The sequence below is a fragment of the Rhinoraja longicauda genome, chromosome 10 (genome assembly GCF_053455715.1).
Source record: "Rhinoraja longicauda isolate Sanriku21f chromosome 10, sRhiLon1.1, whole genome shotgun sequence".
NCBI lineage: Eukaryota > Metazoa > Chordata > Chondrichthyes > Rajiformes > Arhynchobatidae > Rhinoraja > Rhinoraja longicauda.
The window spans coordinates 6,103,427-6,123,935 of NC_135962.1; the positions used below are offsets into that span (position 1 = coordinate 6,103,427).

Genomic DNA, 20,509 nt, shown 5'->3' on the forward strand with positions numbered 1-20,509 from the left:
TGGTGAGTGCCTCCAACATATCGTCAACACCCATGTGCCAGGCCCCACTTTCCATCAGGATGATGATGTTCCTGGAGCTCCGTCGGGCAAGCTGTTTAAATTTCCACCAGCACTTGCAACTGGATGGGGCCAGACCGCAGAGCTGGGTGTGAGATATCTCAGCCGTGACTGTGCTGATTTTCTGCTTTGTGTACGTGTATCCTGTACTGTGTTCTCACCAGGTTGATAGCTCCGGCTGCTCCCAGGAGTGCTTTCAGCACTTCTCATTGAAACAGGCTTGATCCCCTGACTTTGTGCAATGGCGGCGTGAGTGCCGTTCTGGGTCATCAGGTTACAGCTTGTGATGGGGAACATTTCTGACGTCGATGATCAACGGCGCCCTGTTCTGAGTTGGCAGATCTGTTTTCAGCCTGTCCTGTCCCATTGATCAAAGTCATGGTGCTCCATCACGTAACGGAGCGTACGGAACAAGCTTCTGTCTCCGCAACATCAGTGCAATGGTTATTCCCGCCTATGCTACCAGCTCAGGCAAGTTAAATTGCAAACTGGCAACCTTGTACTTCACTGCATCACTTGGTGCTTTCACAGAAACATCAGCCAAATTTGTATTAAAGTGTCAATTATTTGTACATGACCTCCTTTGCTCAGAATTTCAACCATGTATCAAAAATAGATGCTGCTGTTAATAAATTAGGAAGACAGAAATATTTTGAGCTTGGATCAGCCTTAGATACTTTGGTGCTTTGCCTGAAAAATGAACTGTGGATTAATTCATCAGCATAAAATCCTGTTTATTATGTTGTTTACTGTGGAATTAGCCATTCAGAGAAGCCCACGGCCTTAGTAAACATTGATGGAAAAACAATTCGCTTTATTAAGCATTTCAAAGGGTTATATTTATTAAACATTCCTAATAAAAGGTACACACACTTCACAATATGCATAATCTATTGAAATGCAACATTAAGTCACATGCACATAGCAAATTTCTTTCCTAGCGCTCAAATGCTACATAAATACTCAATGTAACAATCAGAGCTGAAAGCTAGTGCTGCATCAATGGCAAGTGAAAAATAATCATTCAACTGATCTTTAGTTTATATCAATAAATCCTTTTTTTTCAAAATCCCTTTTACAATATATCAAGTTTCATTAATAGGAAAGTAACTGGTACCCAGGCCTCTGCAATGTACCTCGACAATGGAGAGGGTGTGCTTGGTAATTTCCTTTCTCCAAGAATATGTAGCTTTCTTTGTATGTATGAGTTTGATTCACCATGATGCATGCATGTGAGGTAGTGGGAACATAAATCTATGATCCACCATACTGCATCAGAATTTTCAATATAATCCACAGCTATTGCCTCGTTTCAACATTTTATAAATAGTTTTATTGAAATATAAAGAAGAACTGTGTGAAGCATTTTAACATTTGAAAGAAAAGCTACCACAGGCATCTTTAAACAGAAAACGATTGAGTTTTGGTAACTTCATGGAATTTGACATTAATTTCAAAATAAACTAATTCTGACACAGATATTAATTGTTTAAATATATCAACAGCAAACTATGCTTTAGTAACCAGTTTCTCTGGATTCACTTTATCCTAATTGTTGCTGATCCAGTCTGAAGAAGGGTCTCGACCCGAAACGTCACCCATTCCTTCTCTCCTGAGATGCTGCCTGACCTGCTGAGTTACTCCAGCATTTTGTGAAATAACAAGAGTAACAAAATATCAACTTTGTTTATTCAATTGTACATTTTCAAATAATTGATACGACTAAAATGTGTGAACTAAGAAACATATTAACACTGCATCAAACTAAATTCCTAGCCCTTATTGAATTTAGAAACATCATCTTCCTACCTCCTCCATGTTGCATTAATGGCCCCTCTCTCAATCCAACTTGCAGTGTCGAATGGGATCACACAGTAAGCTTGGTCTCTATGTTTGTGAAGAATAGTAATGCTGGGAAGCCTGCATGATTGCAGTCTTAAGTCCCTTCACCAATCGCAGTCCATCACACAAAATCCATTATAAAAACACTGTACATTTTGCTCCTCGAGAGGACAAAATGGTGAGAATGCTACATTAATAACCTTATCTTGCATGTCTAAAGTCTAAGATCCGTCTGTTTTGAGGCACCATGAGTCAGCTCAGTGTTGGTCCTTCACAATTACAAATCAGGAATAGCTCACTCATGAGGTATAAGCTACCCTCTTAATATCTGTGCCAATTTTCAGCTTTCAACTTCTCTGACCAGAGGCGGTGTTTTCATCAGGCTGGTGAGAAATTGGAGGTTCTCATACTAAGACATTTAACCCCTCCCTACTCCTAACTTCAGAATCTGAAGTTGCACTTTGCACCACAAGTTGCAGTGATTAGATGACATTTTAAAAACATTGTATTCTAAATATGGACTTAACTTCATCCTGCCACCTAATTGCAAAACTGTTGGTCATCAAGAAAAACAGAATATATTAAACTTATTGAAGTATTACAATGTAACATTTGAAATATTATATCAACATTGTTACTTCTACTTCTATTCCTAAATAAAATGGGAAGGAGGATGGAAACCAAAAGTGTTTGTTAACCCTATTAAGAGCCAAGCAAAAATACCATTCAATGTCACATAAATAGAGGATTAGGTATAATTAAGATAGTACAGAGTAATCACCACAGCAATCCGTTTAGACTTTCCAGGACAATACTAGTCACAACTCCTGAAGGCATTTCTCTTCTGGAACTTTTTCAAAGCACACCTGCCTGAGTAAAACAGTGTTAAAAACTGTCAGACTCAGATAACCCCAAGCATTTTGTGACCCTTTTACATCCCGTTTAAACTCCTTCGATTGCAAAACATTTATACATTATGTATTTCTTAAATGTTTGTCAAATCGAACCACATTAAATGCAATTTTCTGCATTGGGTTCTAAATACTAATCATAGGTATTTCAAGTCAATTTTGTTGATGAGACAAGAATCTGTGAATCACCGTTCACATCAATGTTGCCCCACAGCATTTGGTTGAAACCACAAGAGGCCAGAGATTATAAAATATTTCTGTTAAATTCAATGTCAGAACGTTAATTCTATTCACAAACACCATTGTTAGTCTAACATTTTGTCAAGTATCATCTTTTCTGTAGCAATCTTAAACAAATGTAGTGCATTCTCACAAAATCCAAATAAAATGAATGAGTCAATAGAACTTAAATGCCTAAGTATGCAACAGTTGTAAGAGATAAAATTGTAGAATAATAAATAAATGATATAAAAGCAAATTAAATGAATGCAGAAATTTTGTTTCCTAATGTTTGCTTTTTGGCTGGCAGAAGGCTCTAGTGATGCATGATAGTGGTAAAAAACTGAAACCTGTGGTTTATACACTGCAATTAGATACTATCAATAACTTATTGAGGTGAAAGGTGGACCTTGGAAACTGAGTCTGCTGACTTCTTGAATATATGACTCCTTCAGTATGGGATTTATTTCATTTTTCTTGAACCTGAAAAAGAAAGGAACAGGAAGGACAACATTAATTAGTAAACTGTGTTTCACAAACATAGAATTCGACCAGTCACAAATCAAGTGATCACATCACCTGCTTATCACATTAATTTGGGATACTTTGAGTAACCTGTGTGGATATTCTTCCAATGTAACGGGGTGGAGTACTCACAGAGACAGAAAATTATCAAGTGTTCCGCAACATTTACTTGGATTTTATTTCTTAAGACGGCACAGTGATACAGGAGTGGAGTTGCTGCCATGTAGCGGCAGAAAGTGGGGTTTGATCCTGACTGTGGGTACTGTCTGTACAAAGTTTGTACGTTCTCCCTGTGACCTGCGTGGGTTTTCTCTGGTCTGGTCTCCGTACAGGTTTGTAGGTCAAATGGCTTCTGTATATTGTCCCTAGTGTGTAGGATAGAACTAGTGTACGGGTGTTCGCTAGTCAACACGGATTCGGTGGGCCCAAGGGCCTGTTTCCACACTGCACACATGATATTGGCACTTTAGAAAGCAGTTTTATTACCGCCAAAAAAGTTCTGAAGTAAAACTAAAGACGTTTTGATTGCAAAAGCATGTACAACTTGGTATTAAAAGTAAGACCAGTTTATTGCATTTTTTTTTGCATGTTTACAATCACTGGATAGTCAAGACCAGCTAAAATATTTCAGTCTAGAGATGATTAATAGTGGTTTTAACTTTTGGTGTTCAAAGTAAAGTTTCATAACATAGATAAGGAGAAAAAAAAAATCAGAAATATTTGTGGTAATTAGAAGCAGAACCGTTGGGGAGTTGAGAACATTTTATAAGATGTAGTAAACTTTTAATGTCATATGTATTGGCCAAAAGGAATTGCTTAGTAGCTTTTACCCAAGCTGGCAAGGCCAAAATAAGCAAAATGGTCTCATTTTGATATTATAATTTTTCTTCACCTTGCAATGTTTGTACATGAGACAGGTGTGCTGTACAAGCTATTCACCACTAGAGTGCTACTACACTGCAACCCTATATTTGAGGATGGGTGCAATCAAAGCAATGTGAAAGATCTTCCAATTCACCCCTCCAACCCGTGGGGACACTGCTGATGTGTTCCATTCATACAATGCACTAAAATATCAAGGTTCAATAATTCTAACGTACGCCACAAGAAGGCCAAAGTACCGAGACAGTCGAGATACCAGGGTTTAGTGTCAGAGAAAAAAAGTCAGTGTTTGGAGGATGAAGTGGTACAGTCTTAAAAGTGCATCGTGGTTGTCCACGAAGTTCATTCATCCTGTGCTCTCTGGCGATTCTTTGCAATGGCTGCATCAGTTTTGTTTCTGCTCCTCCAAATATGATAGTCACAGGTAGTTTTCTTACCCATCAAGGAAGGGTCGGATGGAAATTCTAGCAATCTTGTTTAAATTTATTGTTGAAGCAAAGATCTAATTCCTAGACTGGACCTTGTCCTTAAATGACCATGACAAAGCCTTGAATAAATGGTGCCACAATTAGTAATGTTTGTAAGCATCGAAGATCGTCTGCAGTGTCTTAAGGATTTTGGACCTTGATAATACGTTGAACACAAGTTACGCTAAACATCCTTCCAAGTCAGTGCAAAAAAACCTGCTCAGTTTTATCTCTTACTTTGTGTAGGTAAACCAGGATATAGTAATTAAGGATATTTAAAATATTGTGTTAAAAGTTATTTTGTCAGAGGTCATACTTTTACAAATTAATGTTTTTTTTACCAATGCAGCTGCTTTTACAGTTTTATTGATTCAATGAAAAGGATGCCTTCAAATACTTCTGTTGATAATAACATGCCAAATTGGCTATTGTACTCAGGTAATTATTGAACCAATTAACAACACCCTTTGCGTTTATCTTTGGTATAAACCAGCATTTGTCGATCCTTCCTACACATTTTGTTTGCTCCACTGTGAAAGCTCCTCAAGGTATGCCTACTATGAAGAAGCAGTGGTCTGAAGAAGGGTCTCGACCCAAAACGTCACCCATTCCTTCTCTCCAGAGATGCTGCCTGACCCGCCGAGCTACTCCAGCATTTTGTATCTACCTACTATGAAGAAGTTTGCCTCCTCTCTCCGACAACACCCTCTCTCACTGCTCCCCCTCTGTGAGCACATCTTCCCCAGCCAACAATGGGCCATTATGGACTCCACCCTTCCTGAGATCATCTGTTGCTCGCTGTATTTTGTTCTGGCTGTCTCTATCTTTCAGTCTTTCCTTCCTCCTTCCTTGGCGATCACGGCTTACCATAGGTTGTACCCCTTCTGATCCTGGGGTTGAAGTTACCCAAAAGCATCTGCCCTTAAGCCAGTTTTTCAATCTCTGCTACTATTGACTGTTTACTTTCTCTAATTCTTCTAACCAGTCTTTAGTATGAGATTTTCTCAAAAAACATTTTGTAAATCCATGGAGATCACAACCATAGTATTCTCCTCATCAGCCTTCTCTGCTATCCTATCAGAAACATCTGCTCTTTAAAAATCACTCATGATATACCTACCAACGTTTGCTTCACTAACGAAGATAGCCCTTCTCCATTTTTAGAGTTCTACTTTAGATCTCCCTTTGCTCCTATTATCAATCCAAAATTTATGGTCGTGACGGTGGACGTCCTCTGTCCATACCAAAGTGGCTCAGCCCACCACAATCTAATGATCACCATTTCCAACTGTTTTTCCCACAAAGATTTGCTCTATTTGGCATGTGAGCCAGCAGAGCAGCTACTTCCCAGCTTCACCGACATGAGTTCAGGTCTGACTTTGGGCACTGCCTACGTGGACGTGACCATGTGGGTATTATCCTCATGCTTTAGTTTCCTCCCACATCCCAAAGGTCGCCGGGTTCATGTTCATAAGGCATAGGGGCAGAATTAGGCCATTTGATCCAGTGAGTCTGCTCTGCCATTCATGACAGATCTATCTTTCCTTCTCAACCCCATTTTCCTGCCTTCTCCCTGGGTTGGTGCGCCCTTATTTATTGGCGAGTGGTAGAATCGGGGGAGTTGATGGGAATGTGGGAGAATTAAATTAAATTGGTTTGGTGCAGGATTATTGTAAATGGTTGGTGTAGGCTTGGTGGGCTGAAGGTGTTGTTAACGTTCCGTGGCTCTCTGTCATTCCCCAGGACCAGAACAACCAGTGAGCTGGAATTTTCTGCATGCACGCTGCTAACTACAGAAAGATGCAAGGAAGATGTTATGGTGGATGCATCTACCAAGTGCAAATTGCATCCTGCAACCATTCCAATGCACTGTTCAAGCCAGTCCTTGCTGCAATTGACTGCCCAAAAACAGCTCAAATCTCCCAGACTTTGTTGCGGCAGACAGTCCCTGCCATTGACAATCTAGGCATGCCAAGAATCTCTGGGCACTCTGGATGGCTGAACACTGGAAGGTGTTTGAACAGGAATCAGTTTGGGATTGAGGGTTTGGGTGAACAACAGGAAGATTTGGAAAATAAACATTCAGACAATGTTAGCTGCCAGGATTGGGCAGTAATTATAAAAACATGAAGCATTAAAAAAAATGCATATTAAAAGATGAAAATGTTGAATGCTAATTGGGAGGATGAGATGAAAAAGACCTGTGCAGCTAGAATTACATGACAATTCAATCACATCACCAACAACAATTCACTTGGTATTGGCACACTACACCAAATGATGTAGTTAGTTACTCACCAGTGCAAGTTACTTAATTTGCCAGCTAAAATACTGATGGATGTGAAACCAGCTCAAAATAAAATGTTCCAGTCTTCAGTGAATGTTAATGAACTTCAGCTTATACTTAATTTTATTTGTTTCCAGAGATTTCTTACAAGTTCATAACATTCTTTGCTAATCTCGGATTGATGTTTGCTCGAGGTATTCAATGCTCATAGGGGGGTGGCAATGTTGGGATGATATCTGTAAATGCATGTGGTTTGGTGATGATATGGACAGTTTTTTCCCAATTTAGCAGAGATTTCCATAAAAATGCATGCATTCTGTTTAAATGCAGCTACAGAGCATAAACATTTATAAAGAGACTCACTTGTCCTTTCATCATAAAATGAGTTAAATTGTGCTACAAGTACTGCAAACAGCATTTCTGGAAATATGACGCAATGTCTCCATACTTGAGTTTGATGCACAAAGATGAAGGAAGTTGTCCTGAACACATTTCAGAAAGGGCGTGTAGCGTAGGTTTACTAGGTTAATTCCAGGAATGGCGGGACTATCATATGTTGAAAGACTGGAGCGACTAGGCTTGAATACACTGGAATTTAGAAGAATTTAGAAGAAGAATTTAGAGGAGATCTTATCGAAACGTAAAAGATTATTAAGGGGTTGGACACGTTAGAGGCAGGAAACATGTTCCCAATGTTGGGGGAGTCCAGATCAAGGGGCCACAGTTTAAGAATAAGAGGTAGGCCATTTAGAACTGACATGAGGAAAAACCTTTTCAGTCAGAGAGTTATGAATCTGTGGAATTCTCTGCCTCAGAAGGCAGTGGAGGCCAATTCTCTGAATGCATTCAAGAGAGAGCTAGATAGAGCTCTTAAGGATAGCGGAGTCAGGGGGTATGGGGAGAAGGCAGGAACGGGATACTGATTGAGAATGATCAGCCATGATCACATTGAATAGTGGTGCTGGCTCGAAGGGCCGAATGGCCTCCACCTGCACCTATTGTCTATTGTCTAAAGTCCATCTAATTTTGGTCTTTTACTTTAAGTTTACATGTGACTCCGTTGTTATGAGAAAAGAGGTTTGTCATACATGCATGCGCCAAGAAATGCAAGTTGTAAAGAACAGTTTATTTTGTTTAGTTTAGAGATACACCCAGAACCCTCCCAGAATCACTCAGCAAGGAAAGCAATTAAATATTGGTAGGTCAGGACTGTCCTGACCCAATAAGATGTGTCATCACCCAATTCTCTTCGTTGAGCATCATATTTCACACAAAGAGTCACAAAGTAGGTTATGAGAATGCAATATAATAACCTAAATAAAGGGTTAGCTAACAAACAGAAAACAGGGGATAAACAGATCATTTTCAGGCTGGTAAATTGTAACTAACTGTGTGCAGTTTTGGTCACCAAATTTGAGGAAGGATATTCTTGCTATTGAGGGCGTGCAGCGTAGGTTTACTAGGTTAATTCCCGGAATGGCGGGACTGTCATATGTTGAAAGACTGGAGCGACTAGGCTTGTATACACTGGAATTTAGAAGGATGAGAGGAGTTCTTATCGAAACATATAAGATTATTAAGGGGTTGGACACGTTAGAGGCAGGAAACATGTTCCCAATGTTGGGGGAGTCCAGAACAAGGGGCCACAGTTTAAGAATAAGGGGTAGGCCATTTAGAACTGAGATGAGGAAAAACTTTTTCAGTCAGAGTTGTGAATCTGTGGAATTCTCTGCCTCAGAAGGCAGTGGAGGCCAATTCTCTGAATGCATTCAAGAGAGAGCTAGATAGAGCTCTTAAGGATAGCGGAGTCAGGGGGTACGGGGAGAAGGCAGGAACGGGGTACTGATTGAGAATGATCAGCCATGATCACATTGAATGGCGGTGCTGGCTCGAAGGACCGAATGGCCTCCTGCTGCACCTATTGTCTATTGTCTAACTAGAGTGTCTCAGGGATCAATGCTGGACCACAAATATATACAATTTCCGTCTATAGCCGATCTAATGGCTAAAACAGAAGAAAATGTATAGGAAACAAGGAAATGTCAGAGAAAATGTGCAAATATTTTGTGCCTGCTTTCACAGAAAACATAAAACATCTCTTGCAGCCAATGGAAGTCTAGACTGAAGGATCATTGCACAGAATTAGTACTGGAGAAATTATTGGGGCTGAAAGGAGATAAATACCATGGGCCTGGTGACATGTGTCCTGGGTTGTGAGGTGGCTGCTAGCGCAGACAGTGGATGCATTCACCGGTTGTTGTCCTTCAATATTCCAGAGATTCTAAAACAGTTACCACAGGTAGGAAAATGCCAGAAGTAATCGCACTATTTAGGATAGGAGAGAGTGAAACCTGGGAAGTATAGACCAATTAGTCTGACATCAGTAGAGCAGATGTTGGAATGTATTATTGGGTAACAGGGCACTGAACAATTAATAGGATTGGGCAGACTGATTGCGGATTTGCATATTTGACAAATCTGTTAATTTTTTGAGGGCGTGATCAGCAGAATAGATACATTGATGCGGTGCATTTGGACTTTCAGCAGGCGTTTCATAAGGTGCTGCACGAGATTATGAAATTAGATTGCATCATGTTGTACTAGTGCGAATGGAGGATTAGTTAATGAATAGAAAACAGAGCAAAGAAATGGATAGGTAATTGTCAAGTTAGCTGGTATCATTGCTCTTCACAATCTGCCTCAATGATGTGGGTAAGAGAATCATGAAATATATCCAAGTTTGCTGATAATATAAATCTTGATGGTGTGGGCATCAGGGAGCCTTGATGAATGGGAAAATATATAGTAAATGGAATATAATGTAGAAAGATGTGTGTCATTCACTGGTTAATAAAAAGGAGACATGTTTTATTAAATACTGCGCGATTAAAAAGTGTTGTTGAAAAGGGACACGTGTTTTTGTGTACAGATTGACACAGTGTTGTTAAGGCGGTTAGTAAGTTTGCAGATGACACCAAATTTGATGATGTGGTGGACAGTGAAGAAGGTTATCAATGATTACAGCAGGATTTAAGTGAATTGGACCAAGGAATGACAGATAGAAATTAACTTGGACAAGTGCGAGATATTGCTGCCAGGTAACTTTAACTGGGGCAAGGCTTAACAGTAAATGGTAGACCCTTAAGAGTTTTGTAGGACTGAGACCTAGGGATATAGATAGCCTGTAAGGAATCAGAGCTCTAGGGGATTCAAGGGATATGGGGAGAAGGCAGGCACGGGTTACTGATTGTGGATGATCAGCCATGATCACAAAGAATGGTAGTGTAAATGGCCTCCTCCTGCACCTATTTTCCATTTTTCTAAGCAGACAGGTAGTGAATAGGTATTTGGCACAGTTGACTTCATTGGTCAGAGGAGTGAATACAGGAGTTGGGTTGTCATTTACACCCACAAATTGCACAAATTGTTGGTGGGACCACACTTAGAATGTTGTACAGGGACTTGGTAATGGCAAGGCCGTTGCATATCAAGGTTAGATGGTTAGACCCATTGTCAGCATTTGAGGTGACACTTGCCAATTATCAACCTGTACCTCGGTCTTACTGCATGCATGCCAAATATCGGCAAGTTTTTTGTGTGGGAGATCATGTCTTAGGAATTTGATTTTTTGAAGAAGTAACCAAGAGGATTGATGAGGGCAGGGCCATAGACATTGTCTATATGGAGTTCGAGGCCTTTGATAAGGTTCGGCATGGTAGACTGCTCTGGAAGACTAGATTGCACAGGATTCAGGGAGAACTAACTAAGTGGATATGTTGGCTTCACAGCAGGAAGCAGAGCGAGGTGGTGGAAAGTTTTGACCTGGAAGTCTGTGCCTAGTGGTTTGTCTCAGGGATCGGTGCTAGGCCGATTGCTGTTTATGGCTTGGATCAATAATTTAGATGAAAATGTACAAGGCATGATTAGTAAGTTTGGAGATGACACTAAAATCGGTTATATTAGAGATAGTGAAGATAGTTATCGAGAATCACAGTGCGATCTTGATCAGCTGGGAAAGTGTTTCGAGGAATGGCTAATGGAAATAAATTCAGGTAAGTGAGAAGTTACGGAGACACAGGGATCTGCCAGCGCTGGAATCTTGCATAGAATACATCGTCCATCCAATTGCCAATAAAAACTGTCCTCACCTGTATCCACATGTCACTTGCCAGGTTTTGTCCCACCCCCATCTCTTTCCAGCCTGCTCCTCCTGCTATAATCACTCTGAAGAAGGGACCCGATCCAAAACGCTACCTATCCAAGTGAGAGGCTTAGTATTTTGGTAAGTCAAACCAGGGCTGGATCTTCACAGTGAACAGTAAGGCCCCAGGAAGTATTGTAAGTAGAGAGATCCAGGAGTACAAGTACATGGTTCCATGAACGTAGTGTGGCAAGTAAATAGGGTGGTCAAGAAGGCTTCTGACTGACCCACTGGCCTTCATCAGACAGGAATTTGAGTATAGAAGTTGGGACATTATGCTATATTTGTACGAGACGTTGGCGAGGTCACACTTAGAACGCTATTTATTCACAAAATGGTGGAGTAACTCAGCAGGTCAGGCAGCATCTCAGGAGAGAAGGAATGGGCGACGTTTCGGGTCTCCTCCCACTCCCAGTCTGACCTTTCTGTCATGGGCCTCCTCCAGTGCCATAGTGAGGCCCACAGGAAATTGGAGGAACAGCACCTCATATTTCGCCTGGGCAGCTTGCAGCCCAGCGGTATGAACATTGACTTCTCCAACTATAGATAGTTCCTCTGTCCCTCTCTTCTCCTACCCCTTCCCAGTTCTCCCTCTATCTTCCTGTCTCCACCTATATCCTTCCTTTGTCCCGCCCCCCTGACATCAGTCTGAAGAAGGGTCTCGACCCGAAACGTCGCCCATTCCTTCTCTCCTGAGATGCTGCCTGACCTGCTGAGTTACTCCAGCATTTTGTGAATAAATACCTTCGATTTGTACCAGCATCTGCAGTTATTTTCTTACACTTAGAAACGCCATGTTCAGTCTTGGTCACCCTGCTGCTACAGGAAAGGTGTCATTAAGTTGGAAAAAGGTTAGAGAAGATTTACGAAAATATTACCAGGACTTGATGGCCCGAGTTACAAGGAGAGTGGGCAGGCTACAATTTTATTAATTGGAGTGCAGGAGTTTGAGGGGTGATCTTATACATGTATGTAAAATCGTGAGCACGATAGGGTGAATGCACAGCGAGGACATCAGAATTAAGAATGTGAGGGCACAGGTTTGAGATGAGAGGAGAACTGAGGGGCAACTTTTTCCATACAGAGGATCGTGGGTATATGGAATGAGTTGCAATGGGGAAGTGGCTGAGGGAGATACAATTATTATATTTAACAGACATTCAGACAGGTTTATGGATTAGAAGCATATGGACCAAAAGGGACTAGCTTAAATGGAGCATCTTATTGGACAAGTTGGACTGAAGGGCCTGTTTCTGTGATGTCTGACTATGACTCTGATTCTATGCTCCCTTGAGTTTAGAAGAGTGATTTGCTCTGTTTAAAACACAAAACTTTTAGGATGTTTTTTAGAATAAATATGAAGCTAATTCCTTGACTGGAATGTCTAGTCACTGTTTCAAAGTAAAAGATTTGCCATTCAGGACAAAAAATAAGCGGAAATGTCTTTCCCCAGAGAGTAGCAAAGCTTGGAAATTCCTATCCAAGAGGGCGCTAGAAAAGGGAATCAGGGACATGGATAAGTGCAGGATGGGGGAACAGAGATAAAAGATCAGCCGTGATCTTATCGGACCACAGAGCAGGCGTGATGAGGTGAATAGCTGCATCAGCTTCCGTTTCTTATCTTCTCGTGTTTATAACAAGGGACTAAATGTGGGAATGCAAATTTTCTCAAAAATACAGAATAATAGGGATAAAGGTGGGATACATGAGTGGGCAAAAGTGCATCTGACGCTGTTAAATGTTTTCTTAAACTGCAACATGACATCTTGACTCTTATACTCAATATCTCAAACAATGAAGGCAAGCATACCATACACCTTCCTTTTCACTCTATCTACCCACGTTGCCTCTTTCAGTGAGCAAAGGATTTGGACCCAAAGATCCTTCTGTACATTAATGTTGTTAGGGGTCTTGCCATGAAATGTATGTAAAGATGTAATAGCAGCACATTTGGAAAGCAGTGATAGGATCGGTCAAAGTCAGCATGGATTTATGAGGGGGAAATCATGCTTGACTATCTTTTGGATTTTTTTGAGACACAGAATGTTAGCAAGGGGGTATAACAGGTAATCAGTGTTCAATAGAATAATGGCCTTTATTGAAAAATGTTTAAATACTAAAGTTATTGTTCTACCAGGGTACTGTGTCCAACTTTAATCTACTTGTAAGAAAATAACTGCAGATGCTGGCACAAATCGAAGGTATTTATTCACAAAATGCTGGAGTAACTCAGCAGGTCAGGCAGTATCTCAGGAGAGAAGGAATGGGTGACGTTTCGGGTCGAGACCCTTCTTCAGACTACTTGTAATATCCTTGAATTGCAGACAATTCAAAGAATCATAAGAAATGTTTGAGAACTTTGAACCTACACACATTGGCATTCAGCATATATTAGTTTTAGAGATGCAGCATGGAAACAGGCCATTCGGCCCACCAAGTCCATGCCGACCTGCGATCATCTGCACACTAGATCTATCCTACACTAGGGACATTTTATAGAAGCCAATTAACCTATAAACCTGCACGTCTTTGGAAAGTGGGAAGAAATTGAAACACCCGGAGAAAACTCAGGCAATCACAGAGAGAACAAACAAACTCCATACAGAAAACACCTGCAGTCAGGATCAAACACGGATCTCTGGCGCTGTATGGCAGCAACTCTACCGCTGCGCCACTCTGCTGCCCTCAGATATTAATCTGCCTGAGAATGGGTGATTATCTTATTGAAATATAAAATTCTGAAAGGGCTTGACAGAGTTGATGCTGCAGTTTTCTTCTTTTGAGGGAATCTGGAACGGGGGAAGATAGTTTCCAAGTAAAGAAAATCTATGGAACTCTATTCTCGGCTGCCGATAGAAGTTGAATTATTGGATATATTCAAAGTTGAGATAGATGCGCCGTAGAAAGCATTTTATCAGGATGCATCACAGCATGGTTTGGAAACAGATCCATCCACCGCAAGAGTTGTGGATGCAGCCCAGACCATCATGGAACCCAACCTCCCTTCCATTGACTCCATCTACTCTTCAAGCTGCCTCGGCAAGGCCACCAGCATAATCAAGGACCAGTCTCACCCCAGTCACCTCATCTTCTCCCCTCCACCATCAGGGAAGAAGTACAGAAGTTTGAAAACGCATACCTCCAGATTCAGGGAGTTTCTTCCCAGCTGTTATCAGGTAACTGATCCGTCCTCTCACCAACTAGAGAAAGATCCTCCCATCTACCTCATGGGAGATCTTCAAACTATCTTTAAACAGATTTCACTGGATATCTTGCACAAACGTTATTCCCTTTATCCTGTATCTGTACACTGTGGACGTCTTTATTGTAATCATGTAGACCTTTCGCTGACTGGATAGCATGCAACAAAAAAAGCTTTTCACTGTACCTCGATACACGCGACAATATTAATAAACTAAACTAAGGTGCAGCTAAGCTCTGGAGCTGATTAGTCATGATCATTTTGCACGGCAGTCTAGGCATGAGGAGATATTTGGGTACTCCTATTTCCATTCTTCTTTTTAATTGCAATCGTGTCCAGCCTAATCCCACTTTTTCCTCAGTTCAAATGGTGTAAATCTACTGAAGGTTATCCCCAATTGAAATGGGACAAGTAGTCACCCTTATTTAATTGATGGGTTGCTCAGCAGTAGAGTTACTGCCTTACAGCACCAGAGACCTGGGTTCGATCCTCACTTCGGGTGCTGTCTGCATGGAGAACGTACGTTCTCCCTGTGACTGCGTGGGTTTTCTCCCACACTTCAAAGATGTACAGGTTTGCAGGTTAATTGACTTTGGTAAGTTATAAAATTCTCCCTAGTGCGTAGGATAGTGCTAGTGTACGGGGTGATCATTGGTCGGCGCGGACTCAGTGGGCCATATGGTTTCTCGCTGTATCTCTAAAGTCTAAATCCCTAAAGTCTAATCACCACAATTCACTTGAATAGTAAATGAAGGTGGCAGAGGTGATTGATTGGTTTAGTCCTGTTTCATCGGTCTACAGTAGAATCATAAACACTTGTGCTGTAGTGTAAGAAAATAACTGCAGATGCTGGTACAAATCGAAGGTATTTATTCACAAAATGCTGGAGTAACTCAGCAGGTCAGGCAGCATCTCAGGAGAGAAAGAATGGGTGACGTTTCGGGTCGAGACCCTTCTTCAGACTGATGTCAGGAGGGCGGGACAAAGGAAGGATATAGGTGGAGACAGGAAGATAGAGGGAGAACTGGGAAGGGGGAGGGGAAGAGAGGGACAGAGGAACTGTCTAAAGTTGGAGAAGTCAATGTTCATACACTTGTGCTGATTATTCAAGGAATAAACTTTGTATGAGGAAGGAAAAGATGAAAATGAGCTCATAATTTTTTTTTCAGTTATGAAATGAAGATATTACTAGCAGAACCAACATTTATTTTTCATTCCTTTATGTCCTTGAGGAGAAGGTGCTGAGCCACATTCTTGAACAGTCCCTCTATAAATAGCAGGAATGAATAATTACTGTACTATTTTTGCACCCACCCCAAAATGAATACTTTAAAATACTTTATGGTCATTTCATGTTACAAAGGGGCAAGTAGGTACCAACCTTTAAATATACTGGCTTGGTAATCTGTACAAATCAGGCCAATGAAACTAATAACTAGCTTTAAATTCCTGTGTGTCTGGGAGATAATTCTTTTGCAGTTAGGAATCCCACCATAGTACTTAATTAATCAGTCAAGCCTAAATAAGCATGCAGGAGAATGCAAACAATGCAAGAGATTTCATAACAATTAATTTTCAGAACAGTTGTCTGCAAAAATATGCTTAATCATACCATCATCAAATTTGCATAATCATACCATCATTCCAATCATAGTCCTGATAATGTCTAAAGCGGCAACATCATGTGGAATCTTTGTACTTGTCTTCAAAGCAACTGCTGAAATGTCTGACACTTCTAAAGAAAGAAAGTTGCATGTAAATACACAGTAGACAGTTGGCTGATGCCCTTCCAAAACAGATGAGCCAATTAGAATACATATTGAAAAGCCGTTTCTTGTTGCCAGCTCAACATTCATTATCCATATTTATTTTCCCTTGAGAAAAAGGTGGAAGCCACCTTCTTAAACTGCTGCAACCTTGCCAATGAAATTATTCCTGAAGTGAGACGTTTAGTCAGTAAGGTGAATGACTTGGGAGGGTACTCTGCGGCTGGCAGCATTCACATCAGGTAGAGCTTCCATGCTGTCAACAAACCGTGGCAATTTCCTGCCATGCATTTTGTAGAAGGTAAAAACTGCAGGCATAATGTCCTGGTAGTGTAGAGTGGATCTGGTTATTAACAATTGGACAGCTTTGTCCTGGACTTTGCCCTAAGCTTTTCTCACTCAGCCTGGCCAAGTGAAGAGTTTTTCAATACACTCCTGACCTGAGCCTTGTACATGTGGAAAGAATTTGGGCATCGGAAGAGTTGCTTGCTGCAGAACTCAGTTTCTGACTTGCACTTCCAGCTACAGTGTTTATTGGGTGGTCTCATTAGGTTTCTGGTTAATGTTCAGCCCTGGGTGTTGATGGCATTGGTAATGCCACTGAACATCAACAGGAGGTGGTTTGATCTCTCTTCTGTTGGAGGTTGGCACTATGCTTCAAACTTTACTTGTTATTCTTCTGTCCACACCTGAAAGTTATCCATGCCTCGCTGACTGCAAGCACTGACTGCTCCATTATCCGAGCTTATCACCAGTGCAGGAATCACCCCTTTTAGTGGAAGAGGGATTAAAAATATACCCAATATTTTGTTATCAGTCATCACAAAATAAATATTGAAGAAGCAGGACAATTTAATGTCACCCTCTTTCTCCGATCTTCTAGAAAGCACTGGTTTGTATTCAGTCAAAACAAAATATATTATTTTATATTAATTTAGATATATTATATTAGATATATTACTATCTGAAAGCACATTTGGTCTCTTTATATTATGCTTCATTTATACTGTCATGTGTACTTCATTTATACTTCATTTATACTGTCATGAGGAAAAACTTTTTCAGTCAGAGGGTTGTGAATCTGTGGAATTCTTTCCTCAGAAGGCAGTGGAGGCCAATTCTCTGAATGCATTCACGAGAGAGCTAGATAGAGCTCTTAAGGATAGCAGAGTCAGGGGGTATGGGGAGAAGGCAGGAACGGAGTACTGATTGAGAATGATCAGCCATGATCACATTGAATGGCGGTGCTGGCTCGAAGGGCCGAATGGCCTCCTCCTGCACCTACTGTCTATTGTCTATTGTGTCCTGATTGCGATTTGTAACAATGCCAGGTTCTTGAAATGAATTTAGCAGCTTCATTAATTTCCAGGTTATGATCAGAAAATAAACATTGAAAATCAATTTTTCAATGAACCTGTAAACATTTATCAAGAAAGGCAAACCACCAATGTCTTCCACTTTGTGTGTCCATGAAATGAACCACCAAACCACTCAACTGTAAATAAAGCAAATAAGTACAAGTCCGGTCAAGTGACAAAGCAATGGGCAACAAGGACAAGGAAATGAATGATGAATTGCTGGCATCTCAGAGAAACAGAACTGAGTTCAGTCACTGAAAGGAAGCATGCAGGTACAGCAGGCAGTGAAGAAAGCCAATGGAATGTTGGCCTTCATAACAAGAGGAATTGAGTATAGGAGCAAAGAGGTCCTTCTGCAGTTGTACAGGGCCCTAGTGAGACCGCACCTGAAGTACTGTGTGCAGTTTTGGTCTCCAAATTTGAGGAAGGATATTCTTGCTATTGAGGGCGTGCAGCGTAGGTTTACTAGGTTAATTCCCGGAATGGCGGGACTGTCATATGTTGAAAGACTGGAGCGGCTAGGCTTGTATACAAGAAGGATGAGAGGGGATCTTATTGAAACATATAAGATTATTAAGGGGTTGGACAGGTTAGAGGCAGGAAACATGTTCCCAATGTTGGGGGAGTCCAGAACAAGGGGCCACAGTTTAAGAATAAGGGGTAGGCCATTTAGAACGGAGATGAGGAAAAACTTTTTCAGTCAGAGAGTTGTAAATCTGTGGAATTCACTCCCTCAGAAGGCAGTGGAGGCCAATTCTCTGAATGCATTCAAGAGAGAGCTAGATAGAGCTCTTAAGGATAGTGGAGTCAGGGGGTATGGGGAGAAGGCAGGAACGGGGTACTGATTGAGAATGATCAGCTATGATCACATTGAATGGTGGTGCTGGCTCGAAGGGCCGAATGGCCTACTCCTGCACCTATTGCCTATTGTCTATTGAGTTCTCCAAATTAGCAAGGTCTTTACCTAACCCCATCCTACAAACTATTCAAAACTATACCTTTTTGAAGATGTAAATAAGTAAAAAAATAGCCAATCTTAGTCACTGATATAAGGCAAATGTATGCCCTCCAAATTTCACGAACTGTTCTTTGTTTTAAACTCCTTAAATTGTATGGCAAGAAACATACAATAAAATAACTTCAATTTCTCTCAAATTTTGAGTAATGAGTGATAACAAATTCGAGAAAGTTTTCTACCTCGTTTGTTTTACGGGCTCAAGTTGCCTCCCTTGTTTCCACATGCAAAGGAAGTTAAGTCAATTGAAACAGTGGAAAAGACTAATAAATTTAAATGCAAACCAAGTTAAGAGTAAATAAAGTTTCTGTAATTTCTAGTGGTAGTTTACATGTTATCTTTCATGAATCTGACTCTGCCTGCAAACCTGCCAGCATGCTCAGAGCAAAATAATAAGGATGAAACTTGAAAAGGCTCTTTTTATTGAGATATTTAAGGGATATTATAAATCCCTTAATGCAAGACACTAAACATTTAATTTAAAAAGAACCGCCCACTATATGCAAATGAAACTAGCAACGTTTTTTGGTGAAGTTTTTGTTTAGAATGCTAATCCTAGCATTCTAAACTATTCCACAAGTTGAGGAGCAGAAACAGAACAATTATCTTCAAAGCAGAGTATTTCTTAAATGTGAGAAGCTGGTGCTGTGGTGCATCTAGTGGAGCCACCACTTCACAGAGCTAGAGACCTGGGTATAATCCTGACCTCGGCTGTTGAATATGTGGAGTTTGCACATTCTCCCTGTGACTGCATGGGATTCCTCCGGCTTCTTTGGTTTCCTGCCATATCCCAAAGATCTTGGTTGTTAGGTTATTTGGTCACTGTCAAATTAACCTAGTGTGTAGGAAGGGGGTTGAATCTGGTAGGAGTTAATGAGAACACAGAGAGGATGAAAATGTGTAGGAAAGAAAACTGCAGATGCTGGTTTAAATCGAAGGTAGACACAAGATGCTGGAGTAACTCAGTGGGCCAGGCAGCATCTCTGGAGAGAAGGAATGGGTGACGTTTCGGGTCGAGACAGCGGCTCACCTGCATCTCCTCCAACCTCATCTACTGTATCTGCTGTTCCAGGTGTCAACTTCTCGACATCGGCGACACCAAGCACAGGCTCGGCGATCATTTCGCTGAACACCTCCGCTCAGTCTGTCTTAACCAACCTGATTTCCCAGTGGCTCAGCATTTTAACTCCCCCTCCCATTCCCAATCTGACCTTTCTGTCCTGGGCCTCCTCCATTGCCAGAGTGAGGCCCAGCGCAAATTGTTGGAACAGCACCTCATATTTCACTTGGGTAGTTTACACCCCAGCGGTATCAACATTGGTTTCTCTAACTTCAGATTTCCCTCTCTATCCCAGTTCTCCCACCAGTCTTCCTGTCTCCGACTACATCCTATCTTTGTCCCGCCCCCTCCCCTGACATCAGTCTGAAGAAGGGTCTCGACCGGAAACGTCACCCATTGCTTCTCTCCAGAGATGCTGCCTGACCCGCTGAGCTACTCCAGCATCTTGTGTCTACCGAGGATGAAAATGTGATTAACATAGGTATAGTGTAAATGAGTACTTGATGGTCAGCTTTGTTGGAGGTGAGGAGGCGAGGAGGCGTTAAGGAGCCTGGTTCCATGCAGTACCTATCTAGGATTCTAAACTGGGAGGTTTTCATGTTCAATGAACTGGGTTTGTCTTTTCACAATCCCCTGAAGGCAAACATATAGGTTCCACAAACAATTAGGCCAAATGGAAAGTTAGCTTTAATTACGAGAGGATTTGTAATTTGAGTA

General features: G+C 41.1%; 1 protein-coding gene across 6 annotated transcripts in view; it reads right to left on the reverse strand.

Moving 5' to 3' along the window:
- Positions 1-830: 830 nt before the first annotated feature.
- The window catches only part of LOC144597168 (uncharacterized), a 140,131-nt gene continuing 120,452 nt past the window's right edge, over positions 831-20,509 (reverse strand). For 5 of the 6 annotated variants that reach the window (XR_013547706.1, XM_078406146.1, XM_078406141.1 and 2 more), the window contains 2 exons: positions 16,231-16,328; positions 831-3,512 (listed from right to left, as the gene is read on the reverse strand). Coding sequence is in view for 5 of the 6 variants with exons in the window: in XM_078406146.1 (XP_078262272.1) it covers positions 3,498-3,512; positions 16,231-16,328 (113 nt within the window). In the remaining variant the exon portion in view is untranslated. Of the gene's footprint in view, positions 3,513-16,205; positions 16,329-20,509 lie in introns of all 6 variants that reach the window. The other variant, XM_078406145.1, reaches the window with a different exon arrangement.